This window comes from Chelon labrosus, assembly GCF_963514085.1.
Source record: "Chelon labrosus genome assembly, chromosome: 1".
NCBI classification, from domain to species: Eukaryota; Metazoa; Chordata; class Actinopteri; order Mugiliformes; family Mugilidae; genus Chelon; species Chelon labrosus.
In genome coordinates this window covers 1,754,503-1,772,534 of record NC_140337.1, presented here as the reverse complement: position 1 = coordinate 1,772,534, position 18,032 = coordinate 1,754,503, and the positions used below count along the sequence as shown (strand labels likewise).

General features: G+C 41.4%; 1 protein-coding gene across 1 annotated transcript; it reads right to left on the bottom strand.

Moving 5' to 3' along the window:
- Window positions 1-664: 664 nt before the first annotated feature.
- ovol1a (ovo-like zinc finger 1a) lies at window positions 665-8,622 on the bottom strand. Its single transcript, XM_084545898.1, has 5 exons — window positions 8,103-8,622; window positions 2,575-2,801; window positions 2,156-2,356; window positions 1,913-2,057; window positions 665-1,816 (listed from the first exon to the last, which is right to left on the bottom strand). The coding sequence occupies exons 1-5, from the start codon at window positions 8,200-8,202 to the stop codon at window positions 1,455-1,457; spliced, it is 1,035 nt and encodes a 344-aa protein (XP_084402024.1). The 5' UTR covers window positions 8,203-8,622; the 3' UTR covers window positions 665-1,454.
- Window positions 8,623-18,032: the final 9,410 nt, after the last annotated feature.

The window sequence follows — 18,032 nt, the reverse complement described above, 5'->3', positions numbered from 1 at the left end:
TGGTCATAATGTCATGCCTGATGGGTGTATATCAGAGTGGACTGGGTTATTTGAAGTTCTGCAGTATTCCAGTATATACAGTTTATCCACCACATCTTAACAAAATGCTTGGGTACACTCATTGGCTACTTTATTAGGTACACTAATAAGAAGGAATGCATTTTATATCAGTCAATGAATCCTTCTTCATTACTGTTGTAATGTTCAGTTTATTTTGAAATGGCTGTAATTCAACTGGATGCTCATTATAGAGGATGTAGCCTGTGGTGCTGTTAAACGGAACCGAGTGTAGCCCACTGACTAAGATGTCAAAATATTGGGAACGTTTCAGCACAGCACACCACAGTTCAAAATGAAGCACAGCTGAAGCAATAGCACTGTTATTTTAAACCAATGCTGAACACCATAACCTTCTGGCAAGTGTATATCTATAGTTTGGTTTATAATTGGATTAGGAAAGTTTTCTATCATGATCTTACCTCTATATCTGCATTTAGGGAATCTTTGACCAGAAAAAAAATATTTTTTTTGGACTAGTATTTATGAAAGCTTTGCTTTTTAAACTTGCAGCCATGAAAACGACTTGGAGAGTTGACTCCTCTGGCCACATCCACAGAATGACAAAACAAATCCTTGTGTTGTAATATATATATATATATATATATTACTCCCTTTAATGAATAAAGTACTCTCCATAGAAAAATTCATCTCTTCTATTGTACAGAGAAGCCCATAGGTAGTATTTACATGCAATACAAAGGAAGAAAAAAAATACAGTATATATGTTAATGTTCTCATCCACATCATAATCCCATATAAAAACACACACAAGAGCCAAAACATTATGACCACACCAGCAGGCGTTTGACTTGAAGCAACTGTTTACGAGGCAGAAATAGCCTCATGAGGTGCTCCTGGTCAAGAGAAGGGTAGAGTACTGGTGACTGTGTGATTTAGGATTTAGGATGCATTGGAATGGTCTTGGCATTGTTTTTTTAAATAGCGCTTTTCTACCTATTGGTACTCAAAGTGCTTTACAGTCACAGACACATCTACCCATTCACTCACACAAGCACACACATTCACATACCAGTGCCACGCACTGGGAGCAACTGGGGGTTCAGTGTTCAGGGGTAAAGTGTTTAAAGGATCTGGTGCTACTGTCTTAAATGTTTCAGGATACCTTCTGAGGTCTTACAGAGGCTGTAGCCACAAGCTGTATAAGCAGGCTGTGGTGGTCATAATGTTTTGGATCATTAGCATAAATCTAATTATTTTGGTGTCATTATTATGTTACTGTTAGTTGCATCCAAACACGTACATTCATAAATATACATACAGATATATATATACACACTACATACAGAACTTTTTCTCTTGCGACCTGGTTCAACAGGTACATCAGTGAACACATCCACCCTCCATCTGTTCATTTTCAGCCCCCTCTCTTGTCTCTACTGCCCGGAGGATCCAGTGGTATCATCACTATCAGGTCCCTGGGGAGAACCTGGAGTGGATCCTCCGACCGAGCCTCCGTGACTCCCTTCTCCCCCCCCTCCTCCTCCTCCTCCTGCCGCCCTCCTCGCAGCCTTCCCCTTCAGCAGGGGGCTGTCAGGGTGAAGCGAGTGGAGGTGGAGGAGCAGCTCGTCCTGAGCTCCTGCCGTGTGGCCGCACTCCTCGCAGACGTACAGCTTGTTGCGGCGTTCCTTGTAGGCGTACTTCAGGGTGACGCTGTGGATCTTCTTCTTGTGGGACTCCAGGGAGCAGCGTTGGGTGAAGGCCTTGTCGCAGAGGTCGCACTTGTACGGACGGACGCCTGTGTGAACGTTAACAGAAGAAGCCGTCACGTTTCATGGTCTACCAACATCAGATGTGTTTGTGTTTGAAGACATTCAAACTGCAGCTACCGTACCTGTGTGCGTGCGTACATGTCTTTTCAGGTCGAAGGTGTCGTTGAAGCCTTTACCGCAGAAGTTGCACAGGTGCCTCTTGGTGTCGTTGTGACACTTGACGTGTCTGTTCAACATCCGCTGATACTGGAACGTCTTCTGGCAAACCTAAACGCAGCAACATATTTACATCCAACCTTCCTGTATACGAGTCTTATTGATCCAAATTCAAATCATTATTACGCCAAACCCTTTCATTGCCTTACCTGGCACACAAACGCTCCTGTCGACGTACTTTGACCCGACAATCTGGTTATCATGGAGACTGCCTCCTGAGGTTGGGCAGAGGGTGTCGGCGGGGCGACTGGCATCACTGTAGCTAGTGGAGGTAAGACTGGTGCAGTGGGAATAGGAGGAAGAACTAGAGGAAGAGGAGAAGGATCAGGAGGTAACTCTCCTGTAGTGACCTGCAACAGAGAAAGAGCGAAATTCATATTTCATTTTAGATTCATTTTGATTGGTTTGTTGTAATATACCCAACATATACCCCTACTGTTCACCAGTTTAGGTTCAACATTGTTGAGATTTAACCCAAAATGAAATCAATACCTGATCACATTTGGAAATGAATAACATTTTAAAGAGCTCAAGAATCAAAAATCCGCTTAGTTTTATCTTGATTTACCTTGATTTTAGACCGGACATACGTGGAGCCGCCCTCCGACCTCCTCTTCCTGATGTTCAACTTCTCCTCCAACACCGGACTCCGTGGACGGCCGAGCACCGTGCTGGATGGCAGCTCGGCGTGAGTTTGCGCGTCGGAGAGACAGCGCTTGGCCAGGCAGAGGGGCACAGTCTCGGCAGGGCTGGCTTCAACCTCCATCGTCAGGCTGGACGGAGGGAAGATGGAAACTGAAGGAAGGAAGGGAGGAAGAGTCAGTGTTAATTCTTTAACCTGCAGGAACAGATGACTACAGTTTTAGTTCTGATTTTGGTCTACACCAACTGCGGATGGAAATATCTTAATCATTGGCAGCTAAGTGCTCCACGGTGTTTGCCCGCTAGTGTCCAACTATTTCATTCTGCTGTTTGATGCTTAGGTAGTAAACTTTGCAGCCAACTCCAGAGCTATATTCATAAACAAGCTATAAATATTCCTATAAATGAGAATATTTGGATTATTTGAATTATTCTGGTCACTGAAAGATCTGACTGAAAGATCAACTGAAAGATTGACTGCTGGTGATGATGATTCATCAGAAATAATCTGTAAATGTATTAAATCATGTCTTTAACACATTCTGACACAATCTCAGCTGCCTCTGCACAACATATACAGTAGTATGAGTTATAAATGTAACACAAAATAAAAGGAAATCTGTTTTTAAAAAGACAGGAACGAGGTCAGAGGGTAAGAGTCAATCCAAACGGACAGAAAGAAAGACGTTTACTGCACTATAGAATTTCACAATAGACAGCCGGCCTGCACCGCTTCGTATTTGCTCAGTCTCTCAATTAGCAAACATGCAGAGTTAAATATGTGTATGTGTTTGCGTGGGCATGGGCGTGCATGTATTTTGGCCCATTGTTTAGTGTACTTATTTAGCACGCACACTTGCACAGACATCACTACTACAGTTAGACTTGTTTGACCAGACAGTCTTGCAGCACCAGCTCTGTACCTTCCTCAAACAATCCACCTCCGCAGGGCTGGATGTCTGTGTGTGTGTGTGTGTGTGTGTGCGCGTGTGTATGTGTCAAACGGAGTGCGAGTACGAGCAAAACAAATGGGACGAGAGGGGGATATAAAGAGAGACCTATGGTGCGACATAAAAGGCGTGCAGGTGTGTGTGCAGATCTTTGTTTGCGAGTATTCAGGTAGCCCAGAGGCAGGCCTGGCTCAACTCGGTGGATACAAGGAATCAGTTGATTCCGCCGGCCTCAATCAGATAAAAACCAAATGTAAATGCAAATGAAGCCCCACAGCGAGCTTTAAAGACGAGACAACTCAACAGCCGATCAGAGGTAACGGTACACGGTGACACACAGTGACATATTTGGTCAAGAAATATCACTTAAAGAGTCCGCTGTGATATCAAGAAAGGGATTACTGTCCTCAGAGCTTAGGAAGAAAGCAGCAGTTTCTGTACTGAGGGTTAATATACCGTTCTAAAACTTTAAAAATCACTTTTGCTGATCTAGAATCTTAAAATTTCTTCACTGTCTTTGTTTTCATGGACAATATTTTTTCAAATAATTCTGATCAGAGATTCCAGTTTAACTGTTTACATGGACTTAAATAAAAGGATCTGATTAGATATGTGTGTTTACATGCCCCAAAACGTCAGTCACAACAGAACTTTTTTTGACAAAATGGTTTCAAAGAGGGTCAAATCTGCTGGATGTAGAACAGAAGGAGAGGACCTTGTTTTCTCTCTCCTTTATCGACAACGCTGAATAGATTCAGTAGAAGAAGAAGACCAACATGGGGCCAGGTTTTCATGGTTGCATTCCACGTGGATTCTGGCTTTGTTCATCTTTTCAAATACGTCTTGTTTGAATAACTGGTTGTTTTGCTATTGCCATGTTTCTGCTAGAAACTAGCAGCTACAAGTAACTACTGGTTATTAGGAGCTAATATCTTCCTGTTGGACTGATTATCAAAGGTCCAGTTTGATCTTCCTCATGTAGCAAATGGACAAAATCACAAAGGCAAATTATATTTTCTAGCTCCCTTTAAACATATTATCAATGTCCACGGAAAGTTTTCCAATAAACATTCGCTTGGCAGTTCATCAGGTAGCACTAAGGTATGACACTAAGCCTTATCTTCATAAGGGTTATGATGTTCAGCATTGGTTTCAAATAACTGAGAGAGAGCTGCTTATTCAACTGTGTTTTTTGGAGACTAGTGCTTTGTTGCGCTATTGAGCAATATTGTGTTGCATTCACCCATGTTCCTATTATTTTGACAACCCCAATTTAGTCAGTGGACAAAGCTTTTTAATTCTAAACTACATCCTCCAAAGTGGTCACACAGTTGAATTACCACCTTTCTGGTTCTGTTTCAACCCAAACTGAATGTTAGAACAGTCATGAGGGAGATTTCAGTGCAGGACGGTACCTAATGTTTTGCCTAGTGAGTGCAGAGGTTTGTGGAGGATACTTAATCCACAAACCAGTGAGCTGGATTTCCCTGCAATGCTCTAAAATCTGTCTTAATTACTCCTACGTGCTGATAGTTTCTGTGGTGACTGCTGCTGGCTGGACATTTAATCTCATCTCGTATTGTTTGTTCACCCCTCCTTCCCCACTCCCCGGTGAATAGGGTGTGTGTGTGTGTGTGTGTGTTGTAGAGTTAAAGGGTGAGGGGGTTCAAAATAACCCCCTACCTACACTTGTATAGAGAATGAGAGAGCTGTGCCGTTTCCAAAGCTTTCTTTCTTTTTTTTTTTTTTTTTATCAATTTAACATCGCTCAGCTGGGAGAAAGAGTCAACAATCAGTCGATAACTTTATCAAACATGGGGTGTGAGGCTTTGCGTGTGTTTGCTAAAGGCGTACCGTCTGCTGCGATAGGCTCTCCGTAAGGGTCCGTTACATTTCCTTCCATCCAATAAACATTAACCTTGCTCCAGGATAGACATTGGGGCCTCAGCCTAATGCAATAAACCCATAAACGTAATTAAAGCCCTGCTGAGAAAACAATTGCTCTCCTGGAATAACGTGGCATTTTTGACACCGCTCTCACGCATGTGTCTCAAATATGAAGCCACAACCAGTGGACTGTTAGCTTAGCTTAGCAGTCGGCAACAGACGGGAAAAAGCTAGTGCTGATCAGTCCAAAGCTCAAAAACACCTTAGCTAAGCTAAGCTAAGCTAAGCTAAGCTAAGCTAAGCTAAGCACAACATGGCTGTAGCTTAATATTTAATGGATGGATTTAAAAATGGATCAAAATGGGGATTAAAATTCTAAATTATCTGGTTTTAAACTAAACAAATATTTCAGTTTGAGGAGTGAAAGAGCACAAAACTGATTTTTGTTTACCTGTTAGATTAAAAAAAAAAGGAGAAGTAGAAAACAGATTTGATACTGGGCTATTTATAGATAAGATAAGGTGTAATCTTTTATTGATCTTCCAGTGGAGAATTTTACAGTGTAACAGCAGCAGTGAGGATAGCAGAAAAAAAAGAAATAAATAATATTGTAATTCCATTCATGAAACTGTTATCATATTGTCTTCTTTTGTCTCTTTAGTTCTTTTTCTTTCTTTAACAAAATAAACCAGATAATCGAATAATCAGAAACAAAAGAGAGGCACGGTTCAGACTGATGACCCACCAGAAACAGGCCCCGGCACATGTTTGTGGCTTATGAGATAAAAATAAACCTCAAACACAAAACACACACACACAAAAAAACAACCAAAAAAAACTGCCCAAGCTGATGACACCTGGCTTCTCATGAAAGTATTCAACACGCCTATTTCTGAGGGTAATTATCATACCTCTCTGTGTGAGTGTGTCAGTTGTTTTGTGTGTGTAGCTGCATCCGTCTTCTTGTGTGTATGTGTGTGTGGCCTTGTGTCTCACACACACACACACGCAGGCACGCACACAGGCCAGGCAGGTACATCAAGTAACGGCACATACCAGAAACTTTAGCTGAGACCGTTGCAGGGTTTGGTAAGAGTTTTAACTGTGCGTAATTATGCAATGACGCTTAAGGTGTTTTGTTTTTATTTATTTTTTTAAACTTTGGGAAACATTTTTACTCCCAATTCAAATATTCTAAGACCAGGTTGTGAATTACGTGAAAATATCGATTAGAAAACTTAAAAAAGTGTAACTTAAAAAGCGTCATTGTTTGATTTTCCTGTGCGTATACTTCCAAAAAGCTTCCCATGGGCTGTGAATCAAACCTCAAATATTTGTGCGTTTCCGTTAAGGTTTTATGTGACAGGATTGTTACTGACATTGTGTCTTAGTTACTTTTGACATGTGTTTAAAAAAAAAAAAAACACCTGAAAATACGCGTTGGTCCAGTTCATCCAAATGTTCCGGTTTCAAACACCAGAGAGGATGTAAAAGTCAATGATTAAAAGCTAACGGTGATGAGATGAGGAGAGGAAGACACGCAGAGAGAGGGGGAAGGGTGAGGGAGAGAGAGAGAAGGAGACCGAGAGAGACAGAGAGAGGTTAGGGTGTAGTCCGTTACTTGTTATCTGATACCGGCGTGGTCTTACAATAAAAACTCCGCCGATGGCAACAATGGGGATTGTTCTCAAGAAAAGAGAGAGACAGAAAGAGTTAGGGAGAGGTGCACTCCCTCACGTTGCCATTTAAATGCAAAGTACCTGAAGTCAAAATCAAATTTGACAGCTCTGACTCATTTTCAGCTGCAAAGACGATTTATACTACAGGAGACACAGGCGTTCCTCTGTGTTCTGTCTTTGGTAAATGTTTAAAAAAACTGATTATTATCGTCTGTCTTTTAAATATTATCGTTATTTAAAAGACAACTTACGTCTTTTTAAAAACACAAAATGAAGGCAAATTAACACCTTATTAATTACTCAGTCTGTGGATTCTAAATCAAAGCAGAGTGATTTAAATGTGAGTTTTAATTAATAGGCCGAGCCCGACTGACTAGTCAGACAGCTATAAGTAATGCGGCTGCGTTTAGGCTGTATAAGTCAGCGTATCTGCACAAGGAAGAACACTGCAATTGAGGGTTGAAGGTCGATATGAGAAAAGCAACGGGCAATTGTGATAGCTTAAAGGCCGCGATACCAGAGCTGGTAAATGATCCGTGGAGTGAAACTACATTTGTTCCTTCGTAGTTTTTAGTGACCTTTAAATTAAATCATTTAGATTTTAACTATCAGATCATGTCATTTGGAACGTCTTGGAATTGTCTTTAAAATAAAAGTGAAAAGTCAGACAGGTATCCAGTCATGCAACAGGCTGCATTTTCTCTCTGTACGGCCCGCTGTGTTTTCCCGTTATCCCGTGGCCCCGTGCTTCAGCGGCCCCGTTACAATCACTAACGAACCCCTCCCCACCTGCCACACTGACACCCCAGGCGCAGAAATCCCATAAATCCGTGGGTAAAGGCACCAACAAAAATAAATAAACAGATAAACAGGCGCCTACACGCCGTGCCTTTTCTGAAAAACATCAAATATGGCTCATTACAGCAGCGTGGACTCACCTGGGATGTAGACGTCCCCTCGTTCATGATCAGGGAGTTCGCTCCAGTTCCGCTTTCCCGGCGAAACATTCGCCTTTTTCACCAGAAAGGCCCTCGGCATGACTAAATAATATCCCGAAAGTCCCTTTAGGGATATCTGCACGGAAGTCGCAGTGGCGACGTTAAATCAAGTAAAAGTTTCAGAAGCAGGAAACTGCCAAGTTGGAGGTAAAGCTAGGTGTGTGGGTCCCCCCTCCGCTCCTTCCTCCTTGCACCTTTCTCCTCGTTTCGTAAGCCCGCTTTGTCCCGCTTTTATCTCTCTTTTTCCTCACCACAACACACCTCTCTATCCGCCAGATTTTGTGTCCGGCTCTGAGGGTAAAGTGCCTCGGCGTCGGGACAGGTGAGTCCGCTCAGGTGAGCAATCCGGACAGGTAAAGACGAATAACACCCACGGCGCTCTGAAATAACGGGAGCGTGTGTGAGTGGGTGAAGGAGCGGGCTGAGGAAGAGAGAAAAAAACGGCAGATATTCCTGATCACACACACTGTCGACAGAGGTGGGTCAAAAAGCAGCACAGGTACTCATTTAAAAAGCAGGAAACAGGCGCCAGCGCGCATGCGCCGCAGAAATAACGGTGACAACAAGCCGGGGAAAGCTTGGTTAGGCCTCTGTATACCTGCTGAACCGGTTTACTCCTCCTTTCTCTCTGTCTCAGTCTTTCCTCTCCACCTCTTCTCCATTCCGCTTTAAGGTGTGGGGAACGGTGAAAATGACAAGAAGAAAATGGAGAGAATATGTGTGTGTATGTAGAGGAGGTGAAACCCATAGGCACACACACTTTCGCTCAGGAGGAACCCTGCAGCCTGAAGGGCTAACAACAAGGGCTAAGTTTAACCCAAGTCAAAGAATAAAAGCTCCCTAAACTTATCAACTAGACAGTTTTTTAGATAGAAGTAGACAGAAAAGCTAACGTTTCCCATCTAAACATTTTGTAATCATGACAGATTATTTTGCGGATTCTTGTTGTGTCAAGAAGGAGCTTTTCTGCTGAATCACTTGAATCTCTTTAGCTCAGTCCGACACATTTGACATACTCAGCTGGAGCAGAAACATCTCCACAAAGGAAAAACTCTCAGCAACTCTCAGCAGATCAAGACAAATAAGGGGAGAAAACAAAGTGTGAAGAAATCTAATTTTACAGCAGACCATACTCAGAGAGGAGGCTCTGTCTTATTAGCTTATGATTAAAAGACTTGTCTCTGTGCCAATGTGTCTTTCTTCCCTTTTGGTGCACCTGTTTTGATTCTTAACTGCTGTACATTCTCACTTTTCATATATACACCTTGGTAAATCTGCAACCAGTCCTCGTAATTTAAGTCTTTGTTGTTGATTCAACTGTGGATTTGAAGAGTGCATTTTGTCTTGCTGTTTATATCACACTCCGTTTCTTTTATTTTGTAGTCTACCGTGTGACTAAAAGGTTTCTCTGTCCTTCAGAATTTTATACATTTCTGCAATACTCAGAACATCAGAGAATTATCAGAGAAGTCCTGAAAGCAGACAGAGAACCCAGTCAAACAAATGAATTATACTTGTGCATTTACTGTATTTTTCCAAGAAAATGCAAAAGTAAGCTAGCCCAACAGCAATTAAACGTTCCTGGTAACTGCTCATCAGACGTCTACAGCAGCATGGAGGAATTTTAGCCAATTCCTCAGTAGAGTACCACTTCAGTTCTGAGATGTTCCTCACATGAACTGCTCGCTTCAGGTCCTTCCACATTTCATGTGTCCACAAAAGGTCAAGACTTTGTCTTGGCCATTCCAAAACATTCATTTTGTTCTTCGTTAACCATTCTTTTGTAGAACAACGTGTGTTCTTGAGGTCGTTGTCTTTCTGAATGATCCAGTTTCTCATAAGATTCAGCCCAAGTTTTCTTTTAGAGTTTGTTGGCATAATTCAAAATTCATTGGTCCATCAGTGATGACAAGGCGTCCTGATCCAGATGAAGCAAAACAGACCCGAACAAGGACATAATCGCCCCCATGTCTCACAAATGGGATGAGGTTCTGATGCTGGAATATGGTGTTGTTTTGTTTCCAAACATGAGTCTCAGGCATTTTTATTAACTATTCGACTCTGGTCTCATGTGTCCACAAAAGATTTTACCAGTAGTCTTCTGACTTGTCCACATGATGTTGATCAAACTGCAGATGGACAGAAGATGTTGTTTTCCTTGCCACTTTGCCATGAACACCATGGTTAGGGTTAAGGTTAGTGTTCTCCTGATGGTGGACTCATGAGCATAAACATTAGCCAATGTAAGGCCTATAGTTGTTTAGAAGTTACGGTTCATAACTTTGTGACCTCTCAGACTATTATCCGTCTTGCTTTTCGAGGGATCTTTGTTGGTTGACCACTCATGTGGAGGGTAACAGTCGTCTTGAATCTCCTTCACTTGATCACAATCTTGGGTCCACATGATGTTTGGCAAAGAGCACTTCCTTAGTATAGTTCAATATCACTATAAGCTGTCCTCAGTTTTGGTGACGCAGCTTTTTCCCAACTGAAGATAGATCATCAGGAAAGTTGAAGTCTTTCTGTGCTGCCTGACCTATTTTTGACAGAAATTTTGATGTTCAAGTGACTGAACTAAGTCTATTCCAGCCTTTAACAGTACTTTCATTTTTTGTGTGTGTATAAAACGGATATTTTGTCTCAGGGCTGCTTTTAAATCCTACACGGAATATCAATTGTTGAATCATCTTTAAATCTATTTACTGCCCTTGTTACTCATTGGGACAAAAGTATTAATTTTAATTAGTAATTCATTATTTGTTAGATATGTTTCCCATTATCTGTCATAAACTGACTGCAGACAAACTGCAACCCACCAATCAGTACTGTAAGGATGCTAAAAGACGGACAATAAATAATTAGTCATTTTCCCTCAAAAGAACTTAATAAGACTTATTAATCATTTTATATCAGATATTTTTTGTTGTTGTTTGTTGCACAGTCTACATAATCTCGATATTTTGGACAAAATCCATACCTGAGAAAATACAAATTATTAATATGATATGAACACCTTATGTCAGTTTCTCTGTTGATGGCACACTGCAATGGCAGCATCATAGTCGTTCACAGCTAAAAAACAAAACAAAAAAAAACAACATCGGCCTGTAGGTATGCAAATGACTCATTCAGGGATCTAAGTTTGCCCCACCTTTCTCTCCCTGCTGTGTGTTTACACCCCCCTCCTGCTCTCTCACTGTTCTCTCGTCTTTGTAACCAGCCAACACATGCATTATCCCGTTAATGGCCTCTTGAAACCTAAACATAATTACACGGAGACAAGCCTCACATGCACATCACTAGCGGAGGCCTCCTTCATGTTGTGTTTTCTGTCCATGACACAGTATTTGACTCTGCTTTTTGTTTCCCGTCTGAGAGAGGAAGCAGTTGAACAGTTAGATGGTGTGAGCAGCTTCTGCGCTCTGACTAAAGAAACTCTGGCAACAGAAATGTACCTAGAAGTTTCCTGTCGCTACTTGAAGACAAAAACAATACATTTTCTGCAAGTTTTGCAGCTGGTATTAAGTAAACTATACACTTCTTTACACACAGTAGCAGGATATATATTATACTGATACCACAACTGTATTTTACTACTGTAAAACAACAGTAAAACAGAATGTTGTTAGTGGGGGCCCTGTGGGTTGAGGGGAGAGGCCTCTGTGGATCATCCCACAGATACTTGATCAGTTTGGGATCTAGTGAATTTGGAGGCCAGGTCAACACCTTGTGCTGTTCTTCATGTTTTTTAGTTGTTCCTAAACCATTTTTGTGTGTATGCCTGTGTCAGGCTGCATCCTGCCGGGGATGGCTGCTGCCATCAAGAAGTGTCATTGCAATGGGGTGGGGGTGCCATGTCTAGTCTAGGTGGGTGGTATATATCATCCACATGAATGCCAGGTCCAAAGGTTTCCCAGCAGAACATTGCATTGTCACAAGCTGGTTAATGTTATAAACTTCTCCTGTCAGTGGTTTTACTGTTGTGGCTGACCAGTGTATGTCCTGTTCACACCTGGTATTAACATGGGTCCTGATTGATCAGATCACAAGTGATCACTTTTGGACGTGGTCTGGGACGCTTGTGTCCCCATTTTTTAAACACATGAACACACATGATCACTTTGATGGGCTGCCAACTCAACTATATCCAGAAATAACCAAATCTAATTCAGAACAAAATCAAAATAATGAGGTAACACGTGGCTACTCAACACACATACGGAAATGCAAGGGGTTTAGGCTTCTTCTGCTGATCTTTGCAGAGCCTACATGAGTGGCATACGCTTTTGTCTATGTGTCTGTACCTCGAACAAAGGATGCTGGAACTGAGCGACTTGTGTTCGAGTTAGTAAAGCCGAAAGGAGAGGAGACATCGGAGTAAATGTTGCGTAGGAGGCAGGCAGAGGATGGATTTGGTTGGGACTGTCCATCTGCTGAGGGGTGTGGATAGGGAAATTAAATGAACACAGTGTTGCCACAGAAAACTGAATCCGCAGGTAGAACATCTACATCTAAATGTCAATTATTTAAAAGCTATCTCTCATTTGTTTGATCTCTGCAAATGTCAGGGTATATATAGGGGTTTTATTATATTAAAAACAATAATATACCTTAGTTTGGTGCAGCAACAAACTATAGTTAGTTCAATTCAATTCAATTTTATTTATATAGCGTCAATAACAATACAAATCGTCTCAAGACGCTTTACAAAAACCCGGCTTGAAACCCCCAGAGCAAGCCTGAAGGCAACGGTGGCAAGGAAAAACTCCCTTTTAACAGGAAGAAACCTCGAGCAGAACCCAGCTCATATGGAGGGACCCATCTGCCTAAGGCCAGCCGGGTACAGACAGAAGAAAGAGAGAAGAGAACAGCAAGATAAACATACATCTGTCATAGACACACATATCTGACTAAAGTGTACATGTGGAATCTTATGATACAAACTGATGATGTTACATGACAGTTTGAAAATGTAAGAGGAATCATAGGCAGGTTGGAGAATTGTTCATTCAGGTAGGAGTGGATAACTGCAGGATTCCATGAAGACTGGGCAGGCTGATGAGACCACGACAACAGATGTAGTATGGAGCTCTACAGGAAACGCACAACTCCAGGCCAGAGATACTCACAAGAAGAGGGGGGAAGAGGGGATAGTTGTGGAGGATGTAGGAGCTTTTGGTACTGATCTGTAATATACACCATGAAATGATAAAAATTCAATTTAAAACCCACTGTCTTTGCGTCAGGTATAAACTGCAATCAGTGAAATTACATGTGTAATGACTTTTATTTCGCAGGATTATGTTTTGTTTTTGCTATATCTTTTGTGTCTTTCATTGGTGGTTTATGTTTCCTTTCTGACAGTAGCTGTTGCATGTGCAGAGAAACCAAAACTCAGCATCCAAAATAAAAGTATGCAAAACCTGCACAGGGGTTTGCCTGCGGCTGATTGCTGCGGTTGAAGGAGGAGGAGGAGGAGAGGCGGGAACCCGTTGTGAAGGAGGAGTGGTGCGGGATGAATGAATGAAATGCTGCCCGGGCAGTTGGAGTAGTTCGGGCAGAGGAGCTCCTTCCTCTAATGTCACATTTCTAACTGTCATCGATACTGTTGTTCTTTGCATTTAATCCTCTCTCCTTCGCTAAAAACATCTGAGTTACTTTTCCTTTTTAATTTTGAGTCTCCCTTAGCCAGCCTGCAGGTACACTGAAGCTGGTTAAAAAGCAACACAAAAATACTAGAGAGGCAGAGGGATGAGTGAAGGACGGGATGAGAGGAACGCTTACTTGACAGCAGTTTAACCTGATTGACAGCCTCATCTTTTCAGCACTACTGCTTCTAGTCCTTTCTGTTTAACCCCCTCTCTGTTTGTGTCCACACTGAAGAAACACTGATTTATTTGAAGCATTGCTCTTTCCACTTGCAGCACTGCAATCATCTGTTTATGTGTTGTTGCCATGGTTACCTGTACTTCTTTTTACACCTGGCTTGTTAGAACAGCTTACCTGGCCCGCTATGATACACTTTAACGACTGCTGCCTCAAGAACAATTTGAACTGATTTCTACCACTGTGCTTTGAGCTAAATGCTAACATCTATTTTGCTACATTTTGCTAACAACAAACAATGAAATTTAATATCTGACTGTAAAACTGAGATGTGTTTTAGACTGTGCATATTTGATCTATTCCTTCTGGCATTTCATGATCTTGTGAAAAAAAGAAGCGATATGCGATAGGTGTGATTCTACACTGAGAGTTGCCACTTTTTTAGTGACCTCATGAGTTCTCCTAACTCATGTCTTTCTCTTTCTCTTTTGCTTCGTCAGCGTGATGTTATTTTAGAAGGTCAGCCCGCATACTTGATTTTTATTTTTATTGTCTTTGTCTGCCTGGGAGTGGGTGCAAGCACTGGTCAGGTAGCATACCTTTGTGCTGTGTGGTTGTTTACGCCAGAAAAACTAGTCCTGATGTATCTCCTCCAGTGTCTGGTGTACTGTAGCTGCTGTGAATGAAAGTTTGAGTGACGGATTTTCTGAGAAAATGAAAATGAAAATGCTTTGTCCACTCGGGGGCAGTAGAAACAAGCTGTAAAAACAGCACATTTTGCTCACGAGACAGGAAATAGACTGATAATCTGATTTGATGAATTTAGCAAACAGTTTTTTGTTTTCTGTCCTACTAAAAAATGTGATTTGCATTTAATCTTGGTCTTTTTTTTTTTTTTTTTTTTTTTGCTCTTGTTTTGGTCTCCTTCAACTCCCGAGAAACATATCTGGCCATTCAGTTCTTAAAAGATCCACTTTCCATTTCATTCACTTACTAGTTGCTAACTTTGTGCTGCCTTCAAATGGGGTTGTGTTTATCATGTCCACTAGTAAACTAGTAAATATTGCTGTAGTAACGACCTTGTAACTCGAAATTTTGAATTTTGTGTGAATGTGTGAGTGCTTGTGTGAACGAATGGGTAGATGTGTCTATGACTGTAAAGCGCTTTGAGTACCAATAGGTAGAAAAGCGCTATATAAAAGCAAGGCCATTTACCATTTATTTAGTCTTAAGGTTTTCTTCCAATAATATTAATTGCATAATATGTCTGAGGAATATGGTGATATTCCCAATTTCCTCATCCTTTCAGCATGCCTTTGTATTTCCTATTTCCGTTTAGTTAGCAGCTTGTTAGCTTGCTAAACTGTTAGCCTTGTGGCTTCCAAATGCCAACACTTGTGTGGCAACGTTGTTCTCATGACTTACAGCTGATGTTACCACTTGAATGTCAAATATTTTATCTATTTTTATGTATGTATTTTATGCAACTCCCCTCACCTCCATTCTTCCTCTGTCTTCCTCTGTCTCTGGCCAGGAGTTGTGTGTTTCTGACCTGGAGCTCCATACTACATCATCTATTGTCCTGGTCTCATCAGCCTGCCCAGTCTTCATGGCCTCCTGCAGTTATCCACTCCTACCTGAATGAACAGTTCTCCAACCTGCCTAGGATTCCTCTTATATTCTCAAAGTGTCATGTAACATCATCAGCTATATGTTGTATTTATATCACTATCAGGTACGCTTTAGTCAGATATATATCTATAACAGATGTATGTTTATCTCGTTTCTCCTGCTGTTCTCTGCTCTCTGTTCTCTCTCTACCCGGCTGGCCTTAGGCAGATGGGTCCCTCCATATGAGCTGGGTTCTGCTCAAGGTTTCTTCCTGTTAAAAGGGAGTTTTTCCTTGCCACGTTGTCGTTTTCAGGGTTGCTCTGGGGGTTTCAGGCCAGGTTTTGTAAAGCATCTCGAGACAATTTGTATTGTAACTGACACTATATAAATAAAATTGAATTGAATTGAATTACACTACCTCCCATGTCCTAACCACAAGCTCACAAGTTTCATTTGAGGACAGCAATTGAAGGCAGCTTTGAAAGTGAACATGAGCAATAAAGTCACAGGCCGTGAAACCAAATCAGTGATCTGACAGATGCTTAAAAGGTCTGGGTGACTGAAGATCATAATATTGTTAGTGCAGTATGATTCTCACTTTAGACATTTTGTCCGCTGATGATATGAGCACACTGCCTATAGCAGCTTCAAATCATGTGTATTTAAATTAATCTTTATCTTTATCATGTAAAATAAGTTTCATTCTGTTTCATTTTGAAACATCAAATGCAAAATTATTGCAGGACCAAAGTTACACTAAAATAATGAAGTCACTGTTAGAGATTTTAGCGAGAGAGCTTTATATACAGCATATAGCTATTGCTGCGCTGTCAGGTGCATCACTTTTTGGAATCTCCTGGAAACATTGCCATTGTTATTTGCGCTTCCTGCAGCTCGTTTCTGAACTTTCTGTTGTTTGAATCGCATGTGCTGTCAAATTGATGAAGACGTTTTCTTACTTACTTGTGTTTTGTCTATTTATATGTGTTTCCTTGAGTTACAGTGTGTTAAGCTCTCTTGGCTGATGGAGGATTTTAAAGTATTTTATTATGTTAAGAAAAGAGTCGTCTATAATTACACACTAAATTTGGCGTATATTATGATCTGAGTTTGGTGTCGTTATTTTATAATGGATGTAAATGTGACAGAAAAAATGCAGGTTGAGGAGTAGTATTGTAAAAGGGAAATTTCTTTATTTGTGTACCTTAACAACAGCATCCTGTATGTTCTGTCATGGATGAATAATTAGAGTGTCGGTGACAGAGTCATCTGAGCCTGCTGATATTCATTAGCTGCAGATTAACTGGTTTTCTGGACATAACATTCTTCCAGCTGGCATGCTCAAGAGAAATACCAACTCTTAAATATTTTTATTTTTAATCTTTTTATTTGCTCTCAAACAGACAAACTATTCAAATGATGAGTGGTGAACTTGTTCGCTCTGCTTGTCTTTAAAGAGATCAACAGCGCCATCTGTTGGAAACTGAGAGCATAGAGTCAAGTTCATTCATTCATCTTCTGTAACTGCTTATTCCTGTTAAGGGTCGCAGGGTCTGCTGGAGCCTATCCCAGCTGTCATCGGGCGAGAGGCAGGGGTACACCCTGGACAGGTCACCAGTCTATCGCAGGGCTAACACAGAGAGACAGACAACCATTCACACTCACACTCACACCTCTGGCCAATTTAGAATCACCAGTTAACCTAATGAGCATGTCTTTGGATGGTGGGAGGAAGCCGGAGTACCCAGACAGAACCCACACGGAGAGACACAGGGAGAACATGCAAACTCCACACAGAAAGGCCCAGCCGGCCCATGGATTCAAACCTGGGACCTTCTCGCTGTGAGGCATCAGTGCTAAACACCTCGCGACTGTGTCACCTAGAGTCTGCTTTTAGAGGGATTATGGATGGAGAACAAATTTAACATACAATATAAACCGATCAGCATAACATTATGACCACTGACAAGTGAAGTGAATAACACTGATTATCACTTCATTACAGCTCCTGTTAGTGGGCAGGATATAATAGGCAGAGAGTGAATATTTTGTCCTCAAAGTTAATGTGTTAGCAGGAAAAACGCAAATTTGACATGGGCCAAATTGTGATGGCTAGACGACTGGGTCAGAGCATCTCTAAAACTACTGGTCTTGTGGGGTGTCCCCAGTCTGCTGTGGTCAGTATCTATTAAAAGTGGCCCAAGGATAAATAACCAAGATCACTACAGATATCTGCAAATAAGGGACTTTGATGACAAAGAGTTAGAACACAAAAAATGGGATAATCAGGACCGTAAGTGGAATCTACAACTCAAACAAATATAGAATAATCTACAATATATGACCACCTAATGGGAGAAGAGGGAACACAACCTCATATGTAAAACTGGAATGGGAAAGAGAGCTAGGTGTGTATATTTCTGAAGATGACTG